This window comes from Nansenia antarctica (genome assembly GCF_963989245.1).
Source record: "Nansenia antarctica genome assembly, chromosome: 1".
Taxonomy (NCBI): domain Eukaryota; kingdom Metazoa; phylum Chordata; class Actinopteri; order Argentiniformes; family Microstomatidae; genus Nansenia; species Nansenia antarctica.
Window position 1 is genome coordinate 6919577 of NC_137674.1, and position 22405 is coordinate 6941981.

Consider the following 22405-nt stretch of genomic DNA (forward strand, 5'->3'; position numbering starts at 1 on the left):
GTGTGTGTGTGTGTGTGTGTGCGTGCGTGCGTGCGTGTGTGTGTCTGTGTGTGTCTGTGTAATATTACATGTACAAGGTGTGTGTGTGTGTGTGTGTGTGCGCGTGCGTGCGTGGGTGCGTGCGTGTGTCTGTGTGTGTCTGTGTAATATTACATGTACAAGGTGTGTGTGTGTGTGTGTGTGTGTGTGTGTGTGCGTGTGTGCGTGCGTGCGTGCGTGCGTGCGTGCGTCTGTGTGTGTCTGTGTAATATTACATGTACAAGGTGTGTGTGTGTGTGTGTGTGTGTGTGTGTGTGTGTGTGTCTCTGTCTCTGTCTCTGTCTTTGTCTCTGTCTCTGTCTCTGTGTGTGTGTGTCTGTGTGTGTGTGTGTGTGCGCCTATATATGTGTGTGTGTGTGTGTGTGCGTGCGCACCTATATATGTGTGTGTGTGTGTGTGGGGACGGTTGGTAGGGGATGGGATGGGACAGCTGAGGTCTCTCAGCCTGCTGACTCGGGAGTCTTCCTTAATGAGAGTGAAGTGGTGCAATGTGGGAATGTGCAGTGAAGAGACGTTGGCCAGGACTCAGGAACCTCTGAAATTGCCCTGATATTACATAAGCCTGGATCGGATGGTGCTGCGGTGTCAGGGCAGAGTGCTTTAACAGCTTGTACAGAGAGGGTGATAGGGGATACCTGAGAAAGATGCAGAGGGACCCCGCCATAACATACATGTATGGAGATGAGATTACCCTCCCGGCCGTAAACAAAGAAATCAATCAGTAAGTCAATCCATCAGTATCAGATGCAAACCTTTCCCTCTGACAGGGGAATTGAGCCATGTGACACTGATCATTTGCAGTTCAGTGTAAAAGTGTAAATCAAATTGGTCAAATGAAGCTATATTTTTTGGGCAGTGACACTCAGAAATACATGCATCAACCATCTTCTATCATAAAAATAGAGATAGAAGTAAAGCTTTGGCTTGTGGTAAAACATACAGTATGGAAAAGTGGCTATGGAAACATCTACTAGAAAGTCTTTGAAAGGTTCAGAATAACATCAAACCTCTCAGTAACGTTCAAGTACACATTCCGGTGAACTGATATCAACACTTGTATTTCATTTTCCGGAAATTGTTTGGCTTCTCTAAGATTACAGATTTTCAAGGTCCTTCCCACACCAGTTGCAGAAGACAATAAAGAAAATGTTCATTTTTGCAGAGGCTATCTCTGAGGCAAACTAGGAGCAGATTGGGTGTCTCGTTGTGTCTACACATGACATAGGCCTACTTGTATTTAATGTTTTCCAAATCATTTTTTTGCTGCCGAAAGGCATTTATGATGATTACATTCTGTGAGTTTTTATTAATTTCCCTTTTTAATGTTATACTGTATATGCATTCATGAATTAATACATTATCTTAATGAGAGTATCTATTGTATATTTCTATTCATGATATCATGACAGCTAACCTCCCACTATTTTTGCAGCCATATTTACATCTTAATTTGGAGCAAATATTTAATAGAGTAAACGTGGTTACATAAAAAAACCCTGGGAGATTTTATGGTAATTACGCTAATAAACTTTTAGGGTCATTCTGTTCCAAAACTTTGAACCTGCACAATTTTCATTTGATGTTAGAAGTAATTCCTTGTGGATAGAGCTTGTTAAATTTTGCTATCACGGTTTTTTGTAGGCATATATTTTAAGGTGAAAAAAGAGTCCCAAGGTCATTCTGTTACCGTGGAACTTCCCTCATATAGAACATGAATACTGTAGTCAACTCCATCAAACCAGAGATCGCTTTTAGTTCACTGTTTTGTTGCAGGACTGCAGTCCCTAATGAGTTGGCCACCTGGGCCCATGGACTGCGAGGAGAGTTGGATATCGCCAGGCCTACTGAGGGTTGTTGTGGTTGTAATCTGCTGGGAGCAGCTCACTCTTTGACAGGCTAATCAGCAGAAATAGACTGGGCTCTGTCTTCTGGTAGCACAGATAGTTTATGAAACCACAACTGCTCAAGTTCAACTGGTCTCACAGAGAAGGATCTCCCCTTCACATTCTGTTTTTGCAGATCTATATACTTCCTCAGTACTCTGGACATCCAGGGGTTAACGGCAGTTCAACATGAACACTGACACATGTTCTGTTTATGGATAGCCTTAGCCTAGCTATTTTGTTATTAGTCAAACAGTCCCTTTAGAGAATTGGTGGGTGAACATTCTACATTTCACAATGGGTTTCTTGACGTATATTATCTGTTCTGATACTGCCCTATTATATTTGATTTTGTTGGTAACACATTTACCTTTATTGGAGGCTACTTCTCCTCTCAAGCAGCCAGTAAAATGAGACCAAAAAAGAGAATGAATGATAACATCTTCCCCAATCTATTGTATCATTACATGGTTTTATTGGATGTCCATAAACAGCCTCTTTGTTTGAATCTGGTCTTTGATACTGAAGAATGTTATTGTGGCACCACCTTATCTAAGGGACCGTACTCCTCTCCTTAACCCTGTACTCCACCCTGCCAGATGTGCCAGACATTATTGAAGCGATTGGGAGACCATTGCAATGGGTTAAGTTGGAGCGAGTTAGGGTTTATGGTTATTGATTAATTCTTGCAGTTTTTGTGTCATATTTGGGCTTGTAAGAGTTTGGAGTGGGAGTTGAAGAATACTGACGACAGAGCTATTCTTTTCTCTCAAATGAAGTTCTGAGTAAGACCTGTGCCTTCGTTTAGTGGTTCCCATTGCCTGCTATGAAGTGCCACCTTATTGCAATATTGACATCCTGCATCATTTCTGACCCGCTAGGACTATTTTGCAGAAAGTTGTTGCCTTCTAATATTGACAATAATCGAAAAAAATACAAGCTTCCAAATGTGTTTGAACATTGAGGATGATACAGGCCTATGTAACTAACATTCTGTTCATTAAAGTATGGGTAGTTTCGGCATCAATGATGGAGCAAATATTGCCTACTCACACTATGCAGCTTTGAGTTGCATCCTTGTACGAAAGGCGCTATATAAATAAAGTTTCACTTCACTTCACTTCACTTCACTATCTCCCACTATCTGAACTCCTGTGCAGATCACCTCAGACTATTTTGGTAGAGCGGGGGCAGCACTGAGGATTTCTTGTTGTTCGTCTTGGCCACTAGAGGGCACAGATTAAAATGTAAAAAACATACAAGGAATAACAGTAAATTAGTAAAAGAGTTTTGAAAACATAATAAGAACAGATTAAAGATAGTGGTGGGGTAGTGGTGGTCTAGTGGATAGTGAGTTGGACTTGTGATCAGAAGGTTGTGAGTTCAAATCCCGCCTGAAACCACACCACTACTAGTGTGCCCTTGAGTAAGGCACTTAGCCCTCAGTTACTCCAGGGGGAATGTCCCTGTAATTTGTAATTGTAAGTCGCTTTGGATTAAAAGCGTCTGCTAAATGTCAAAATTATTATATTAATTTAAAAATATTATTAGATAAAGACTACTAAAACAATAAAAGCAGCAAAGAAAGCAATAGAGATAAAATGCTTATTAAAAGCTAAATTCAAGAGACAGGTTTTTAACCGGTGCTTAACGATGTTTACTGAGCTTGCCTCCCTGATTTCTGGAGGTGAAGTATTCCACAGTTTAGGGGCATACATAATAAATGCAGCATCACCAACTTTCTTTTGGTTTATGATGGTATCCTTCAATAATCCAGCAGCAGAGGACCTGAGTGCTTTTGAGGGTATATACTGTAGGTTTTCATTGAGGTAGGCTGGTCGCAGCCCGTTTACTGCTTTAAACATGAGCAGAAGGACTTTGAAGTTAATTCTGAATGATACAGAGAGCCAGTGCAGAGCAGGTAAGACTGGAGTGATATGCTTTCTCCTCTTAGTTTTTGTCAATAGCCTAGCAGCAGAATGTGGAATTATTTGCTTCGCCCAAGCAAAATATTTGATTGGTTTGAGGTGAAGTGACTTAGTGAAGTGAAACTTTATTTATATGGCGCCTTTCATACACGGATGCAACTCAAAGCTGCGAGGCGTCGCTCATTTAAACAGGTTTCCAGCTATTTTCTGCGAGGGGTTTCCCCATGCTATCCAAACTAGTTCTCAACAAGGTTATGGTATGAATGAACCCTCTACTCTTAAACCAGTTTATTTCTAATCTGTACTGCAGTACAATCTCATATCAGTGTCGTTTACTACAGTATACATACAGTTCCCTGCGTAAGTAATGGGACAGCGAATACTTTTTTCTACTTTTAGATACACTCCAAAAGTTTTGATTTAAATCAAACAGTACTATTAAATGATACTATTAAAGGTTAAAATAGATATTCTCAGCCTTTATTTGATGGTATACATATGTGACAGGGCATGGTTAAAAAGTCCGCAACTAGGGCAAAATCATTTTCCAGTTTTTTCCAGAGTTAGTATGAAAGGGTAGATTGTAAGCTTTAAAATGAAGTGTCATACATTGAAATCTGAAACAAGTTGAAGAAGTCATGGATATTTGAATGTTGATACCCCCTGAACCACTACTGAGATATCCAGCCTGAGAAGTCTTCAGAGACGTTTTTCACAGAGGTAATGGGTGGGAACAATAGCTGGTTAACTCCACCCTAATCACTCCCTCAAGACAACCACTCCCCCATTACACTACCTGTCATTACCTACCTGTCATCTGTCAGTGGGGTTGTCAGCTAACCATCAGGAAACAAAATTGCAGGGCTGACACGTAAACAATAATAATAATAATAATAATAATAATAATAATAATAATTCAAGATTCATGATTTTTACTCACAAACACACTAAAATGGTGCATGAAACATACTGTACAGTATGTTGCATGTTTAGTAGGTCTGCAACAAATGTATTTATTCATTATGTTTTATCATTATGTTTATTCATAACGTATTTCTTCCTCCCACCATCTCATTAGTTTTGGAGAGGGGTGGCATAATTGTGGTGAGCAGTTTCAGTGGTCTGATAACTGATGCTAACAACGGCGCTATCTACCTTACTCACAAAACAACAAATAACTGTTTGGCTATCCTAAGTAAACACCACAAAATCCTAGTATACAACACATGTAACTCACTAAAACTTACCCAAGAACACAGCAGAAGGTCTGTCTGCAGACGACTGTCCCATGAAAATGAAGTGGAGATCATTGTCTGACATTCCGTTGTCATCTGTCATCGCCAGATTCGGAGTTCCCGTTATGTATAGTCCAATATTAAGGAGTTCATTAATTGCCCACTGTCGATATTTCTGCCTGCTTATGAAATTCTGTTGATAGTATTAGCGAGAGATTGAGCCTCCATCTTGTAAACTTGTCAACAAACGCAGATGGCTCCTTACATACAGCTGGGGTGGGCGTGGCTACACACACTGCCACACTAATACCCCCCACCCGACTTTGCTAACTAAATGTAGGTATTTAGTGAATGTAAAACTGTTGGATAGGATATCGAGTGGGTTCTTCCTCGCTTCGTTTGTCGTCCTATGCCAAAAACCGGAAAACACATTATTTTCACAACAAGACTTGTTTGGCTCGATTACGAGGTTTCACAATAGCCGAGATGGGGACCTTTTAATGAAACCCTGTCACATATAGTATGGCCAGGCCTATACTTTTTCCAAAAGTTAATGTGGGTTAGAGTTAAAAACAAAACAAATTTCTGCTGAAAATACCACTTAGATTTAATCTAAAGCCATTCTAGCAAGCCTCTGTTTCAGTCCTTTTGTCGACTGGCTGTTTCACAGGTCAAGTAATCATTAGCGGGTTTCTGTGGATTCACTGTGGCAGTGAGGCGAACAAACACCCGGTTCCCAGGGGAATGAAATTAAAAGTCAAATATCCCCGTGATCCCCACAAAACAAGGAATCGATTTAAATGAAACGATTGGAGTTTCCCTTCGAATGTAGAGGACGAATGAACATGGTGTGGGAAATGTTCAATACAGCGCCCGTTTTAATACAATGGATGGATGCCAATGACTCCACTCCAAGGCCACTCCACTCCAAGGCTCGACTCCAAGGCCGAGAGGCAAGTCTGAATGGCTTGTTGAATCGCATGTTTTCTGAAATATGCAGCCCACCAAAAACGGACTAAATAGCTTTATTTAATTTTTTGTGTTAGTAGGGTCATCAGAGATCCACATGTATAGCACAAGCACTGATGTCTTTCATAATATGGGACCTTTAAGGCCAGAGACCCATCCCACCCTGGGTACGAACACTTTGCTCGGCTGCCCTCGAACAGGCGGTTCAGGACCATGTTCGCAAGGACAAACAGACTGAAGCTCAGCTTCTACCCCAGGGCCATTCAGGCCCTGAACACAGCAAAGACCTAGGTTCTAGGCCCTGGACAATCTAGACAAATTGATGGCAGCTACTAGATTGAAATCAAGTGTAATACTGAAACACAACTGTGTACATTTCAAACCTGCAAACTGCGACACTTTAAATGAATGTGCAATAACACTATGTGCAATATGACAACCCTAGGGTACATAAGGTTCAGAGAATAGGAAATGTTAGAATAGGTATAGCATAGCATAGAGTACAGCACAGTGTTTTATTTGTATAGTATAGTATAGTGGATAGTGTACATTTATTTATGTAAACCAGCTCTTTTCCCTTCTTGTTTTTAGTTTTTTTTTTCCTAGCACCAGGGGAGCCCCCCCTCCCAAATTTCGTTGTTTGGTACCTGTACTATATCAATGACAATAAAGACCATTCATTCATTCATTCATTCATCTTCTTCAGCAAATTAAATGCATGTTGAATAAGATTTAAATCTGGTGACTGAAAACCTTCCTCTTTTTGGCCCTCAAAAAAATGTAGTTGCTATGGCGTTATGTTTTGGCTCATTGTCCATGTTGAAGCACCGTCCAATGGGATTGAAGGCATTTGCTTCTCGGCTACATGGGCTGGTGAGATGTTTCTGTACACTTCAGAATTCATCCTGCTGCTGCTGCCTCCGTTAGCAGTTACATCATCAATGAAGACAAGCGAGCCGGTTCGAGTGGAAGTCATACTGTATTCCCAAGCCATAACATCCCCTCCACCATGTTTCATAGATGAGGTGGTATCCTCCTGTGGGTACTGGCCAGTTCCTTTTTTTCTCTCCACACTACTCCTGCCAACCCTCTGGTACATGTTAATATTTGCCTCCTCTGTCCACAAGACCTTTTCAGATAACCCTGCAGCCTTTGATGTTCTGTACTTTTTTTTTGCAAACCGTAACCTGGCCGTCCTGTTTTTGTGACTAACTAGTGGTTTTGGGCCTTTGGGCAGTGAAACCAATATGTAGCCTACACAAATACCATCAAATACAAGCTGAGAATCTCGCTACCATAACCTCATAGTAATTGATTGGTTTGATTTCAAATCCAGACCTTTGGGGTGTAGAGCCAAAAGAAGATTTGTTAAAAATTATTACTTACATAGGGCACTGCATTTCCACACATTCTCATTCACCCTTACTGTTGGGTGATCTGAAGTTCACCTCTAATCTCTCTGCTACTCCCTCTCTCCTCATCTTGATATACAGTATGTATGCCCGTGTCTCACCTGGAAAGAAGGGATTACATCAGGCATCCCTATCCTCGACCTATTCTCATCCACCCATTCACTCACTCCCTCATTTGTGTGATATTGGAGGAGTTTGAGGATAATTAATAGATAGTGGATCTAACAATGTTAATCCTGGCCTGGTTGGGCCACAGCTGCAGGCTTGTGGACTGTGACAGTGTGACAGTGTGACAGGCACAGCAGTGGAGGCTGGCCTCCCTCCCTAGTTTACACAGGATGTGATTCTGTTTTTATACACACAACTGTGACCACACAGTTTGAAAAAGAAATGGGTCATCAGTTTATTCAAATAGCACATGGCTGTATAAAACTCTTCTCATAAATTATGAAGCACACTCACCACAAAGAGGTCTTCGCACCTCAGCGCAGTGTTTCCCATACGTAGACGAGACTGTGGCGGGTGTCATTTGTCATAGTCTCACGACAAACCGAAAGTATTTTTAGCACAGTTTTTTTTATTTCAGCGTTGCTCGCGCTGTTGTGGAAAGACACCCCCCCCCCCTCCGCCTTGCAAGGGTCAACAATTCTTTTTCCCAGGCCTTTTTAATTATTTTTTTTAATACGTGGTCCACCCGCCTCCCAGTCTCACGAAATCCTGTGGGAAACATTAGATTCCCTGTGTAGAAGGTAATATAAAGTCTAGTATTAAATATTGAATTATATGATGATATACTATAGGGAATAGTCTAGCCCACCCAGTGCATAATGGTGTGCTAGACAGGTACAGTATATTCATAGCTGTCTCTCTCTGTCTCTACCAGGAGGCTGTGTTATGCTAGCCAGGTACAGTATGCTCGTAGCTGTCTCTCTCTGTCTCTACCAGGAGGCTGTGTTATGCTAGCCAGGTACAGTATGCTCATGGCTCTCTCTCTGTCTCTACCAGGAGGCTGTGTTATGCTAGCCAGGTACAGTATGCTCATGGCTCTCTCTCTGTCTCTACCAGGAGGCTGTGTTATGCTAGCCAGGTACAGTATGCTCATGGCTGTCTCTCTCTGTCTCTACCAGGAGGCTGTGTTATGATAGCCAGGTACAGTATGCTCATGGCTGTCTCTCTCTGTCTCTACCAGGAGGCTGTGTTATGATAACCAGGTACAGTATGCTCGTAGCTGTCTCTCTCTGTCTCTACCAGGAGGCTGTGTTATGCTAGCCAGGTACAGTATGCTCATGGCTGTCTCTCTCTGTCCCTAGCAGGATGCGGTGTCTTCTCCCCTCGCCCACCAGACTGTCAGGAGAGCACATGGCCTACGGTCAGCAGCCCGCGCCGCACTCTTCACTCAGACGGCCACCTCCCTGTCAACCCAGGTGAGTGTGTGTGTGTGTGTGTGTGTCTGTGTGTGTGTGTGTGTGTCTGTGTGTGTGTGTGTGTGTGTGTGTGTGTGTGTGTCTGTGTCTGTGTCTGTGTCTGTGTCTCTGTGTCTCTGTGTCTCTGTGTCTGTGAGAGAGAGGCTAACTCCTATAAAAATGTCAGTGGATTATGATGTGGAATGTAGAGTTCTGGGATATCTCTTTGTAGACATTGATGTCTAGGCTCATGAGACTCCAATCAAACTCCATTAGTCCTGCAAGTATGATTGAGTGTGTGGGTGGACGGAGGCACGCGGATCAAGGGGTCTCTTCTTGGTTTGCCTTAGTCACACAGAGTGTGTGAGCGAAGGAGAGTATGAATACGGTGTGTTCTGTATTCTCCTCGCGTGTGTCTGTGTCTGTGTCTGTGTCTGTGTCTGCGTATTCATAATTCGGTTGTGTCTGTGCCTGTGTGTTCATAAGGGGGTTGTGTTTGTGTCTGTGTATTCATAAGGAGTATGTGTCTGTGTCTGTGCCTGTGTCTGTGGTCATAGAAGGGCTCACCAGCCTTCTACTTCTAGATGGACAGTCCTTTTCTTGGACTTCTAAGAAGAAGTCTTGGACTTCTCAATGAGGTGTTGAAGCTAGTTGTCCAGTGAGGCTTTGTAGCTCAGCTGTAGGCCCGCGGACTGCTCTGCTCTTTATACACTTGGTTGGCACTTGGCATTCTTGTGAGGAAGACCCTACTTGAATCCAATAAAGCGGATGGATTATGTTAAAAAGTTCAGCTCAAGGTTAATTGGGTATATTTTTCGACCGGAGAAGCGCTCAACCCTGCCAACAAGCTGGCTGGCATGGAGTGTTGTGATGAGGACAGGATATTTGTTCCTTGAGTGCTCGCGATCCCTCCGCTGTGGACAGCAGTGCATTAGCTGGTGTGTTCTAAAATGCATAATTTAGCATCATTCTGTGATAATGTTTTATGGCACACCAAAGAAAAGTCAAAGGTGTGTGTGTGTGTGTGTGTGTGTGTGTGTGAGAGAGATGAGGCTGAATGAAATGGAAATAAGAGGTATTCCTGGTGATGATGATACATGATGTTTGTGTGGGAGTGGCTCTGCCCAGTGTGAATGAGAGAAGGAGGTTTCCCCTGGTCTGTGTTTACATATGACTTATTTACTCCTGGACTTTTTCCACATGTTGTGGAATATATATGTTGTTATATAACCCTAACCCTTAATTAACATTTAATGAATCTCATTGTGTGAAGAATAGTGTGTGTGGGGGGGGGGGGGGGGGGGTTGTTGATCTTGACAGTCTAATCTACACTGTGTGTAATTGATTCCTATGCAAAATCAGAGACGCTATAAAAACAAAGATTTTCATTCAGAAACCACATGAGCTATTATCATGCACTCATAAGCTATTAACCTTGGACTCAATTCAACTTATTGAGTGACTTCTGGTTTTGCATTTGAGCAAATTTCACGAGTGTCGTCGCAATGGGCGTGTATAACAATTCACTTAAGACATTTCAGCTTTTGATTTTTTATTCATTTGTAAACATTTTTTAAAAAATGTACTTCGACATTATGGGGGATTTTGTGTAGATCAGTGACAGAGAAATCTAAATTAAATCAGTTTTTTGCCAAAAGTCTGGTTGTAACACAAGAAAATGTGGGAAAAAGTCCACAGGGTGAATACCTACTGAAGGCACTGTATCGGTGAGCTCTAATGTTATGTATTGGGAAACGGTGGGAAATATGAGCACAGGAAATGTACAGACAGGAAGTGAAGTCTGGGGACTTGTTGGTTTTCTAACACTGTGGCTAAAACAACAAGGAGGGTTTCCCCTCTCCCTGGGTGATACTCTGATATAGTTTACTGATATACTATAAATATACTGATCCAGTCTCTGACCTTCAGAGAGGCTAGGTGAGGTGAACACACTGGGCTGGAGCGCTGAGGCCACGCAGCACAGCAGAGAGGGAGGAGAGATGCTACTAGAAGTGTGTGTGTGTGTGTGTGTGTGTGTGTGTGTGTGTGTGTGTGTGTGTGTGTGTGTGTGTGTGTATGTCTGTGTGTGTGTCTGTGTGTCTGTGTATGTGTGTGCGCGCGTGTGTGTCTGTGTGTGTGTCTGTGTGTCTGTGTATGTGTGTGCGCGCGTGCGTGTGTGTGTGTATATGTGTGTGTGTGCGTGTGTGTGTGTGTGACGAGGCATAGTGAAGAGGGGTTCATGTTACAGGAATCTGGGCTGCTGGAAAAAGAGATGCTCCCTTCTGGGTTATCCTTTCATCCTTTTCTCTCTATCTCTCTCTCTATCTCTCTATCTCTCTCTCTATCTCTCTATCTCTCTCTGTCTCTGTCTCTCTCTCTCGCCCTCTCTATCTCTCTCTCACCCTCTCTATCTCTCTCTGTCTCTATCTCTCTCTGTCTCTATCTCTCTCTATATCTCTCTCTCTCTGTCTCTGTCTCTCTCTCTCTCTGTCTCTCTCTCTCTCTATCTCTCTCTCGCCCTCTCTCTCTCTCTCTCTGTCTCTGTCTCTCTCTCTCTCTCTGTCTCTCTCTGTCTCTCTCTCTCTGTCTCTCTCTCTCTGTCTCTGTCTCTCTGTCTCTCTCTGTCTCTCTATCTCTCTCTCTCTCTCTGTCTCTCTCTATCTCTCTCGCCCTCTCTTCTGTACAACAGCACAAATCACGGTGTAAGTGAGGTTACTCTGACAGTCTTTTCAAAACCCCACATATCTAAATAACAAATAACCTAAAGCTTGCCATGACCAAATGTTGTTTTGTTAATCACTCTCATTTATATTGCCAGCGCAGTTTCATTCTCAGTGCTATTGAGTAGTCAACTCTGACTCAGTAGATAGATAGATAGATGTGGCATTCTTTACCTTTTCTGCACTACTGTCTTTTAGGGCTGCCACAAACGATTATTTTCATAGTCGACTAGTCACCGATTATTTTAACGATTAGTCGACTAATCGGATCATAAATTACAGCTTATCGCACAATTACTCAATCGCTCTTATTTAGCTATCAGCTTCTAAATCAGCTTCTAAATGTAGCTTGAAGTTGTTAGTTGTTGTTGTAGGCATGTGCTAACTAAAAATAAAGACAATTAAAATGATTGTTCACTCAAAAATAGATATTTTAATGAACTTTGCAGATTTATTTCTGGCATCACTTGCATGTAATGTAATGTAAAGAGTAGTAGAGGGTGCAAACTGCTGAGTAAAATGAGGTAGGCTAGGCACTAGGCAACCAAAAGAATACAAAAACAAAAATAAATACTTGTACAGAGTACAAAAGTTTTGCTTTGCTTCACTCATCTCATAGTAGAACGCACACTTAGCATTCTTAATGCAAACATTCTAACATTCTTAGCACTGTAACGTTAAGACAACATTTTTAGCTATTTGATAAGTATCGCTTTGATGACAACGTAAAATAATGTAAGAAGGCTTTTAACGTAACGATATCGTTAGCCAATAACAAGCTAAGATAACTAGCTTCCCGAGACGAGCCATCGTCTTCATCGTCATCTGCCACAACGTGCTTCCTTTTTAGATGCTCGCGCATCATAGACGTGCTGCCATGATAAGCGAGTTCAGCTTTGCAAATTTTACATTTTACATTCTTTTTTTCAACGTTGTGGTTGAAATGCTCCCACACTTTAGAGGTACGAGGACAGGAAGACATTTCTCTGTTTGTTTTTCCGGGGAAGTCACGTGTGCCCCGGATGACCGACACTGCGCATGTACATCAAAGACACTGGGAGACGCTACCCAGTGGCAGCTTCAGGGAAGAAAAACGAATGCTTATCGAATGAAATGAATGGTCTTTATTGTCATTGATATAGTACAGGTACCAAACAACGACATTTGGGAGGGGGGGGCTCCCCTGGTGCTAGGCCCAAAAAAAAAAAAAAAAAAAAATCAGCTCCAAAAAAACATGCGACTACGGCGATTACCAAATATGTCGGCAACGATTTTGGTAGTCGACGTCGTCGTGACTAGTCGACTAATCGTGGCAGCCTTACTGTCTTTATCTCAGTCACAACCTATACTCGTGCTATAATGCTCTCTCTCTATCTCTGTATTGTCCTCCCTCTTGCTCCCCCTGTGTCCTGCATTGCTGCTGCATAGCCCCTCTGCTCAGCCTGGCTGTGCCCGTCAGTAGCGGCCACTGCCTGCTCCCCTGGCATCCATCACGCCTGGGTGTGGCTCCTCTTCTGGGCTGACATGTCATGGCTGGAGCCCCAGAGAGCTGTGCTCAGCACTATTAACATGGAGCTTCAGCTTAGACAAGGCATCCCTCAGCCCTTAAACTTAAATGTCACCAGCGTCAACCTCGGCGGAGCGTGTGCGTGTGTGTGTGTGCGTGTGCGCGCGCGCGCGCGCGTGTGTGTGTGTGTGTGTGTGTGTGTGTGTGTGTGTGTGTGTGTGTGGGTGGGTGGGTGGGTGGCAGGACTGCTGCTGCTCTTTCTGTCGCGTCTTCCCTACTGGCAGCGTTTCTCCTGCGTCTCTACCGCGGAGCTGCTACAGTCAGCCCTGTCTTTGTACATTGAGTTTGCCTTCGATAACGGCCATCAATAATATAAACAACGATGAAACGGTTATAAGCAGAAGCAGTCGCGTCATTTGTTTAATTGGGAAACTGCATGTTGATCATGAAGAAAATAGACTGTCTAGGACGACGTATGATGAGAACGTTGAACGCTAAGAGAGAGCGAGAAATACTGCCCTTCATCTTCTTTTAACTTATTAGCCTATAGCCTATGTGGGGTTTCTACTATGACTACCGTATTTTAATACAGCTTTTAATTAGAAACAGATAGTGGAAGTGTTGATTAAAAAAAATAGACATATTTACAGATGTAGACATTTATGTATGCTGCTGGTATGATCATTTCAGGTGGGCAGCACGCTGAGAAAATAGGCAAGACCGTGACTCTCTAACTTGCATGCCGCGGCAGCCAGCGCGCTGTATGGCTGCTCAAACCCGTTAACATGAGTGCCGAAATGAAACTCGCATGCCAGCGAAATGCAGCCCTTAGAGAGAAGATTAGAATGCAGGGGGCACGGCCCACGAGAGAGGTAGGGAGACGACTACCGTACTGATACAGGAGGGACATCCAAACTTCTCATTTGCTCCAAATATAGAGATGAGGAAACACCATCAGTCATCAGTTCCTGAAAGAGAACCGTTTGTCAGGACTTCTTGTCTAGTACAATACGTTGTACTGTAGGGTCCCATAGCCAGAGGGACAAGAGAGATGGATGAGAGATGGCAGTAGGACCAAGAGAGATGAGTGTTGAGGGCAGAGGCCCGGTGGCATGAGCAGAAAAAAAATGAGGGAAGTGAGAAGCAGTGAAGGCCCAAAATGAAGTTGTGTTTCTCCTGATGACAGATGAGAACAGTAGATGGTGCGATTGTAGTCCGTAGGGGCCGGAGCAGAATTGAGAGGCACTTTGAGCTTAATACTGTTTCTGCTGGGGTACTGGCCGGAAGGTAAAACGATCTCTGCTCCAGTTTCTCTGACGGGGATAGTTGCTCTACCCCTCTCCCCTGTCTCTCTCTTTTATGGCTTATATACTCAGCAGAACCTTGTGCCATGGCTTCCATTTGGTCTGATTGACCATAAACTACAGTATGCGAGGGAGCTATACCAAAGACATAACTCACCCTCTTAGTTCCCTGCGTTCAGTCGTTCAGGGTCAAATGTGATTTTTTGTTTCAGTCTCATCCGACTAAATTCCCTTTCCACAGTCCACATAAAGCCATGAGTTATTATTAGCCGTATATTATAAACCGGACAGGGTTACGGGTGAAACGTTAGGAAGACTTGATTTGTTAACATTAAGTTTTGACATCGTAGCAAGTCTAATGACCGACTTGTCTTGTCTTTATCGCCAAAATCACCCCAACTGATGGACCCGTACCAACGGGCTCAATCTCTCTTCTTCACAATCACTCTTCTTTTTTTGATTAAATTATATTTCCTCTCCTTGCCTCATTAGATCGTTGTGTTGTGTTGGGTCCCAGTATCTCCTCTCTCTCAACTCCCTCAACTGGAACCCGGAGTCCCTGAGGATCCCTTTCAGGAGATTAATGAGAGAGAGAAGCTTTTCTCAGTGACACATCTGCAGAGATTGTCTGCCATTCTAGCATATTAGTCCCCTATTGAACATTTTAGCTTTCATCATGATGGTAAATAAACAGTAGTGTTGAGGGATGTATTTATGGATATTTTCCTATGAGAGATAATTATGTGAAGACTTTAACGACACTTAACAGCTTTGGGAGAATCGCCTGGGTTTGGATAGAACCGTGGTCTAGGAAGGACAATGAGCGCGTTTGTTGCCCATCAGATCAGACTCCCACTGTGTCAGTGTGGTGTTGAGCTCTGCCCTGGTCTGACAGGGCGGCTGGGGTCCCAGACAGGGGTGAGACTCAGCAGGTCAACCTCTCCCCTGACCCCTGACCCCTGGCAGCCCCTAGAGGCTCTGCTCTGGTGGCCCAGGGGGGCTGCTCTCTGCTCTGTGGCCCAGGGGGGCTACTCTCTGTCTGGTGGTCCAGGGGGGCTACTCTCTGTCTGGTGGCCCAGGGGGGCTACTCTCTGCTCTGTGGCCCAGGGGGGCTACTCTCTGTTCTGGTGGCCCAGGGGGGCTGCTCTCTGCTCTGTGGCCCAGGGGGGCTGCTCTCTGCTCTGTGGCCCAGGGGGGCTGCTCTCTGTTCTGTGGCCCAGGGGGGCTACTCTCTGCTCTGGTGGCCCAGGGGGGCTACTCTCTGTTCTGGTGGCCCAGGGGGGGGTCTCTGTGGGGGATCATGGTGTGGCTTCCTGGCCCAGTCTCATATCTCATGTACACTAGAGAGAGCAGGAGAGAGGGTGAGGGCGAGGGCAAGACGGCCATGGAAAGAGACCGTTGAAGAGACCGAAATCGAATCCAAATCCACATTTATAATATTATAATAATAAATAAAACCTAATTGCCTGTTTCAAAGTGGTTGTGACAGTCGGTATTGTTATTGTGTTTACAGTGATGTCATTGATTTGACCAATTGGGATTCCTAGACCCCATTTGTACTGGCTGGAAGAACAAATCCAATTACGTTGGATTGTTTTTTTGTAGTTATTTTCATAATTCTTTCCCTCTGTATCTTACCATGACATTTTGTTCAGAAAGTACCTCGTGCTGGACAGATGAGTGGAGGGATAAGATAAGATTAATGTATTTAGGAGAGGGAACTGGGCTATTGTGTTTCCAATTTGTTTCTATGGCACAGACCTTGTTGTGGATTAATAATGAGACTCAAGATAGGAAGTTGCTTTAAATCTAGGTATAATATTTATTAAAGAAAATGGTCTTTCACAACTCGAGTTGGACCCCAGCCCACTTAAGGTAGACTGAAGTGTCCACTAACACACAACACATCTCTTATATAGTGTCGACATGGACACATCAGCAATAGGAGTCCGCAATCCATAAATGTTGGAACATTGGAACAATGTCGGACAAGGTACTGGGCCATACTGTCAACATAGTCACAACATTGATAACGAGTCTGCATTCCGTCACCGTCCATGAACACAAGGTCCTGGAGCACCACCAGACTCCCAACAATGCTGCACATGTGAAAAATCCATTACAACCTCCACCTTTACACCATGTGTTTTGTCCAGCCAGTCCAGCCTGCTCTGCCTTTGGCCCCGTCCTTGCGGACAGGCATGACCCACAGTCAGCCAGACTAGCCTCTCTCTCAGGCTGAAACACTGTACAATCAGAGGATGTGAACACGGCTATAATGGAGCTAGTGTAGACTGCTGGGAGTTGAGATCGCTCTCCAGGCTTTCGCTTTGAAGGACTCCCTTCGCACCTGCTGTCCACGCCTGACCTCTGACCTGGGTTGGAGCGGCGCCTCTGGAGCCTGTGGAGGAGACGCGGGGCCAGTGTTGCCAGATTGGGCGTATTCCCGCCCAGTTGGGCCACTTATGATCACACTGGGCGTTTTTTGTTACTGTGGTTAGGCTGGAATACAATCCTATCTGGCAACTGCTTGCAGCAGTGATGTCACAGAGGGCAGGTCACAGAAGGAGCCTTCATAGGCAGCCCTTCATATATCACTGCAGCTGAAGCCCTACACAGCCTGTGGAAGCGACACAGCCTTGTGAAACGCCCAGCCTTGCCCTGAATGTCACCTCACATCCTCGCATCCCCTAACGAGCTTCGGCACCGGGAGGCTCTCTTTCATCATGTGGTCATGTTGAAATATCCAGTCAGTTTAGTTTTTTGCACTATTGCACTACTACTACATTGGCCTATTTCTAGTTGATTGTACTAGGACTGTTAGTAGACCTATTTATTTCTGCTTTCTTCTACCCACTCATAAAATATTCTCTCTCTTCACTCTTGAGGATTATCTTCAAGGCAAACTTAGATTTTTACAGATAATAATGATTCAGATAATCATGAATATTTTGCTGTAATTATAAATGTGTTTTATGGGCCACAGGGGATGGATTTATCTTGCCTTACTTATGTTCTAAATAGGCATAATTTAGCCTAATTCTGTGATAGCCCAACTAAGTCAGAAGCAGGTGTGGCTGTGGGTGTGGGTGTGGGTGTGGCTGTGGGTGTGGCTGTGGGTGTGGGTGTGGATTTGCTAACTGAGGCTGTCCAATCACTTAGACACTCACTGCACCATCTCCAATTATCTCAGTACTCAATACTGCGGCTCTAACACACACCGACTCTTCTCTGTGTGCATGCGTGTGTGTGTGTGTGTGTGTGTGTGTGTGTGTGTGTGTGTGTGTGTGCGTGCGTGCATGCGCGTGTGCGTGTGTGTGCCTAAGCATGAAGGTTAAAGGTGCTTTGATACATAATCTCCCAGAATGTAGAAATGTAGCACAATGACTGACTGACTGTTAAACCATGAAATATGACTGATGATAATGTGTTAGGTCCTATCCCCAGTGCTCAAAAAGTAATCAATCTTCTAAGTGACACCATAACTCAATTTCCACTAAATATCCGTGTTACAAGATAATAAAAAAAGAAAACGAAATCGGAGTAAAAGCTCTGAAAATACTCTCTCCTCTCTGCCTTCCTGCATCCCAGAACACAGACAGCCTCTTGTAGTGATGGACTTTACTGTCATCCAGGACTGACAGGGGGCCCACTCACTCTTGTCTCCCAAACCCAAAAGAAAACAGCAGTGAGTGAGTGAGAGAGAGAGAGAGAGAGAGAGAGAGAGAGAGAGAGAGAGAGAAAAAGGAGCAAAGACAGATACAAGTGAGAGGGCCAGAGAGAGGGATAAGGGCAAAGAGAGAGAGGGGGAAATGGAGAGGGATGGTGTCAGAGAGAGAGAGAGAGAGAGAGAGAGAGAGAGAGGGCAAGGGAGAGAGGAGCAAAGAGAGGGATGGAGGGAGGAAGGGAGAGTGGCAGAGAGATAAATGGTACTAAAGTAGCTGATTCATCACCATTGATTGGCTGTGATATGTGGATGTGCTGCCTGCAATTCAGGAATTGCTAAGGGTGTCTAACCCCAACCTGAGCTGGACTCTAAGGGTGGGGGTGCAGGGGTGCGGGGGTGTGGGTGGGTGGGTGTGTGTGTGTGTGTGTGTGTGTGTGTGGGTGGGGGTGGGGGTGTGGGTGGGTGTGTGTGTGTGGGTGCGGGGGTGTGGGTGCGGGGGTGTGGGTGGGTGGGTGTGTGTGGGTGGGTGTGTGTGGGTGGGTGTGTGTGGGTGTGTGTGGGTGGGTGTGTGTGTGTGCACGCTTTTGTACATGACTATGTGCATGTTCCAATTACCTATTACTGAAGGTGTCTGTTGTCCCTTCAAAGGAAAACAGGTCCTTTAATATGGGGTTGAAGTTGTGTGTATGTGTGTGTGTGTATGTGTGTGTGTGTGTGTGTGTGTGCACACTTTTGTACATGACTGCGTGCATGTTCCAATTACCTATAGTCTACACATGCTGAGGTTCAGATTACTGTGAGAGAATCACAGTATGAAGCTGGAGAACATGAATACATGAGATGGGAATACATGGGAATTGAAGGAGAGTGAAGGAGGAGAATAGAAGGAGAGTGAAGGAGGAGAATAGAAGGAAAGTGAAGGAGGAGAATAGAAGGAAAGTGAAGGAGGAGAATAGAAGGAGAGTGAAGGAGGAGAAAAGCACGTGGATGGATAAAGTTCCCTACTTTCCTCACATGGGTAACAGGGTTGAGTGTTGTGTGATTGTCGGCACAAAAAAAACTATCATTGGCACCGGTGGCTAGCACCATCTGTCTATGCGCAATCAGAGAGTATCCCACTGAGTAGCCAGAATGACCACACACACACACACACACACACACACACACACACACACACACACACACACACACACACACACACACAAGCACAGGCACTATGCACACACACACACACACACACACACACACACACACACACACACACACACACACACACACACACACACACACACACACACACACATCAAGCAATCGTAGTAGCTTTCAACACAACTCTCAAAAATAAGCCTTCATATTTCCACATTAGTCAGAGGAAGCTGTGGCCGTGTATTTCACACCATATGTTGCGGTTGATGTCCTTTCCTCACTGTAAGCCTGTTCTCACTCCTGTGTGCTGCCGTGAGCCTCGTCTCAGAGCCATCATCAATAATGCATCCGATTTCCATGTTATTGGGCCAAATGAAGGGAAGGGGTCTACTTTGTACCTAGCTGGCCTGAGCCTGCCTGTTTGAAGTGGCTGGGGGGGGGGGGGGGGGGGGGGTTGTGTGTGCTTCAATCTAAAGGAGTCCGATCTGATGATCCTATGGATTAAGTGATGTAATTAAGTTGCGGGCAGCCAGTTGGGGGGGAGAGTGAGGGGGAGAGTGAGGGGGAGAGAGAGGGGGAGAGAGAGAGGGGGAGAGAGTGAGGGGGAGAGAGGGGGGGGGAGAGAGGGAGAGAGAAGGGGAAAGGGAGGGGGAGAGAGGGGGGGGAGAGAGGGGGTGAGAGAGAGGGGGGGGGGAGAGAGGGTGAGAGAGAGATTTTTATTGATCCTTTTCATCGGCTCTTCCTCTCATTCCCCTGACCTACCTTGACCATGCGCTGTCGAGGGGGAGAGTGGTGGAGAGAGAGAGAGAGAGAGTGAGAGAGAGAGAGAGAGAGAGAGAGGGGGGGGAGGAGAGAAAGAGATTTGTATTGATCCTTTTCGTCGACTCTTCCTTTCAATCCCCTGACCTACCATGCGCCCCCCCCCCCCCTTCCCCAGCATCTCTCATAGCAGGATGACGGAGGTTCACCTTCTCCTGACCCCAATAGATCACGGTGACGGTCTCTCGATTGTAAATGTTTTATTTAATGATTTGTTCCAATAAAACTCTGGAAGGAATACCTACATGGAGATATGGAGACTAGGCTGTGCACACAACGTCTGTGTGTGTTAGGGTTGGGCGGTATCCAATTTTAGATACCGTTAAACCGTCCACAATTTTAACAGTGTGTTACTGCGGAATTAAAAATGACATTGTAGGGCTTTCAGGGAGCCGCCAATTTCAAAGGATGAGTTTGTGACAGCGGCTGGTGAAAGGTGGACCGAAGCCCGAGCCTTTCCGCGAATCTGCTCGAAACACTTTCCACGAGCGTTGCTGAAAAATGCACTTAATAAATAAATAAATTCGACCAATTCGACTATGTATGGGAAACACTGACTGCACTCACCCGAGTGCAAAGTGCAGAGCGTGTTACGCCAGGCGAGTGCTGTGAATCGTGTTTCCTTCTGATGAGAAACGGACATTGATTATGGTCGCTTCTGCATAGTCTTTTTTGACAGGTTATTTATTTGACAATTACAATTGGTTCTGTCATCACTTTCAATAGCGTCACTTTCAATATCCACACAGACAGTGATGCTGGACAAACACTCTGAAGCTGTTTAATATGCGCACATTGCTCAGCAGATTCTGTTTTCTGACTGGATTGGTATTGACACCGTGGCTATTTTCTGATTCCGTGGCGTACGGTGTTACCGCCCAACCCTACTGTGTGTGCCTACCTTATCATGTCTACTAGGCCCATAGGCAGGGTGCTGCAGACACATTACCTAAGAGATGGATGTGGTCATTCACTCGATTAATGGCAGGGTTTCTACACCCCCAGAAGAACATTGTGAAATGGGAATTAATGTCCCTGACATCACCTTCTCAAACTCCACGCATACACACACACACACACACACACACACACACACACACACACACACACACACCTACCATGTCCCACTCCTCTCTCTCTCCCTGCTGTGTGTTTGAGGAGGAAGTGTTCAGCGAAAAGGACTCTGCTTAAACTACATTAGATTAGATTCGATTCAACTGTCATTGCAGAGTACACACACTAGGTCGTCCTCGGACGAGCCCTCCATCGGCTCTTCCAGTCATCCCGATCTTCCGTACATCTGGCTAGCTCGCCGGTACTTTCCACTCCTGCGGCTTTCTTGAGTACGTCCGCAAGTACTAGACAATGAAATGCAGTTTAGCATCTAACCAGAAGTGCAAATAGGGATATAACATGATATTAAAAAAACATGACCATGATAGTGTTTTGCTGTGTAAGTGTGCGTGTTGCTGTGTATGTGTGTAAGTGTGCGTGTTGCTGTGTATGTGTCTGTGTGGTGCTTTAGTACAAGAATGTAATATAGTATATATTATACACACACACACAACACACACACACACACACACACCACAGTTATGATATGCAGAGGAAGTTTCAGCGCAGTGCAGCGGCGAAGGGACCGGAGCCGATCAAACAGGGAAACATCAAGGGGGAGGGCGAGGGGGAGGGTGCGTAAGAGGGGGAGGGTGCGTGGGAGGGCTAGAATGAATGAGAGCAAGGGGTAACCCCCCTTTCTAGACCAGGGATTCCTTTACTGCAGTGATCAGCAGTTCTCCCGGTCTCCCTCTCTCTCTAGCCAAGCCTCCTCCACGACAGACACAGTCACACACACACACACACACACACACACACACACACACACACACACACACACACAGTTCAGACAGCCCAGGCATGTTTTCCGTACAGGAGGGATCCGTCTGCTGCAGAGTAGCTTACACATGCGCACAGGGGCCAGACACACACCCTCCACCCTCACGACTCGGCTGTTTCTCTCCTGTCTTCGTTCATCTCCATCCTTCCCCCTGCTGCTCTCCATTCTTGCAATTCCTCTTCCTCCACTTCCTCCCCCTTTCTCTCTTTCTCTCTCCGTACCCCACGTACAGTAGGCTATAATACGTTAAAAGAACATCAGGTGGAGGGCCAGTCATTTCTCTCTCTCTCTGTCTCTGTCTCTGTCTCTGTCTCTCTCTCTCTCTCTCTCTCTCTCTCTCTCTCTCTCTCTCTCTCTCTCTCTCTCTCTCTCAACTCAATGGCCTTTATTGGCATGGGGAACAACAGTTTACATTGCCAGAGCAAATGAACAATTGAATAACCAATAAACCCCAGTAAGACATTACACACAATTATCAA

General features: G+C 44.9%; 1 protein-coding gene across 1 annotated transcript in view; it reads left to right on the forward strand.

Moving 5' to 3' along the window:
• Positions 1-22405, forward strand: part of mcu (mitochondrial calcium uniporter) — a gene marked incomplete at its 5' end in the record, with an annotated part of 54768 nt that overhangs the window by 20573 nt on the left and 11790 nt on the right. The window contains one exon of the mRNA XM_080540582.1: positions 8780-8890. Within this exon, the coding sequence (XP_080396708.1) occupies positions 8780-8890 (111 nt within the window). The remainder of the gene's footprint in view (positions 1-8779; positions 8891-22405) is intronic.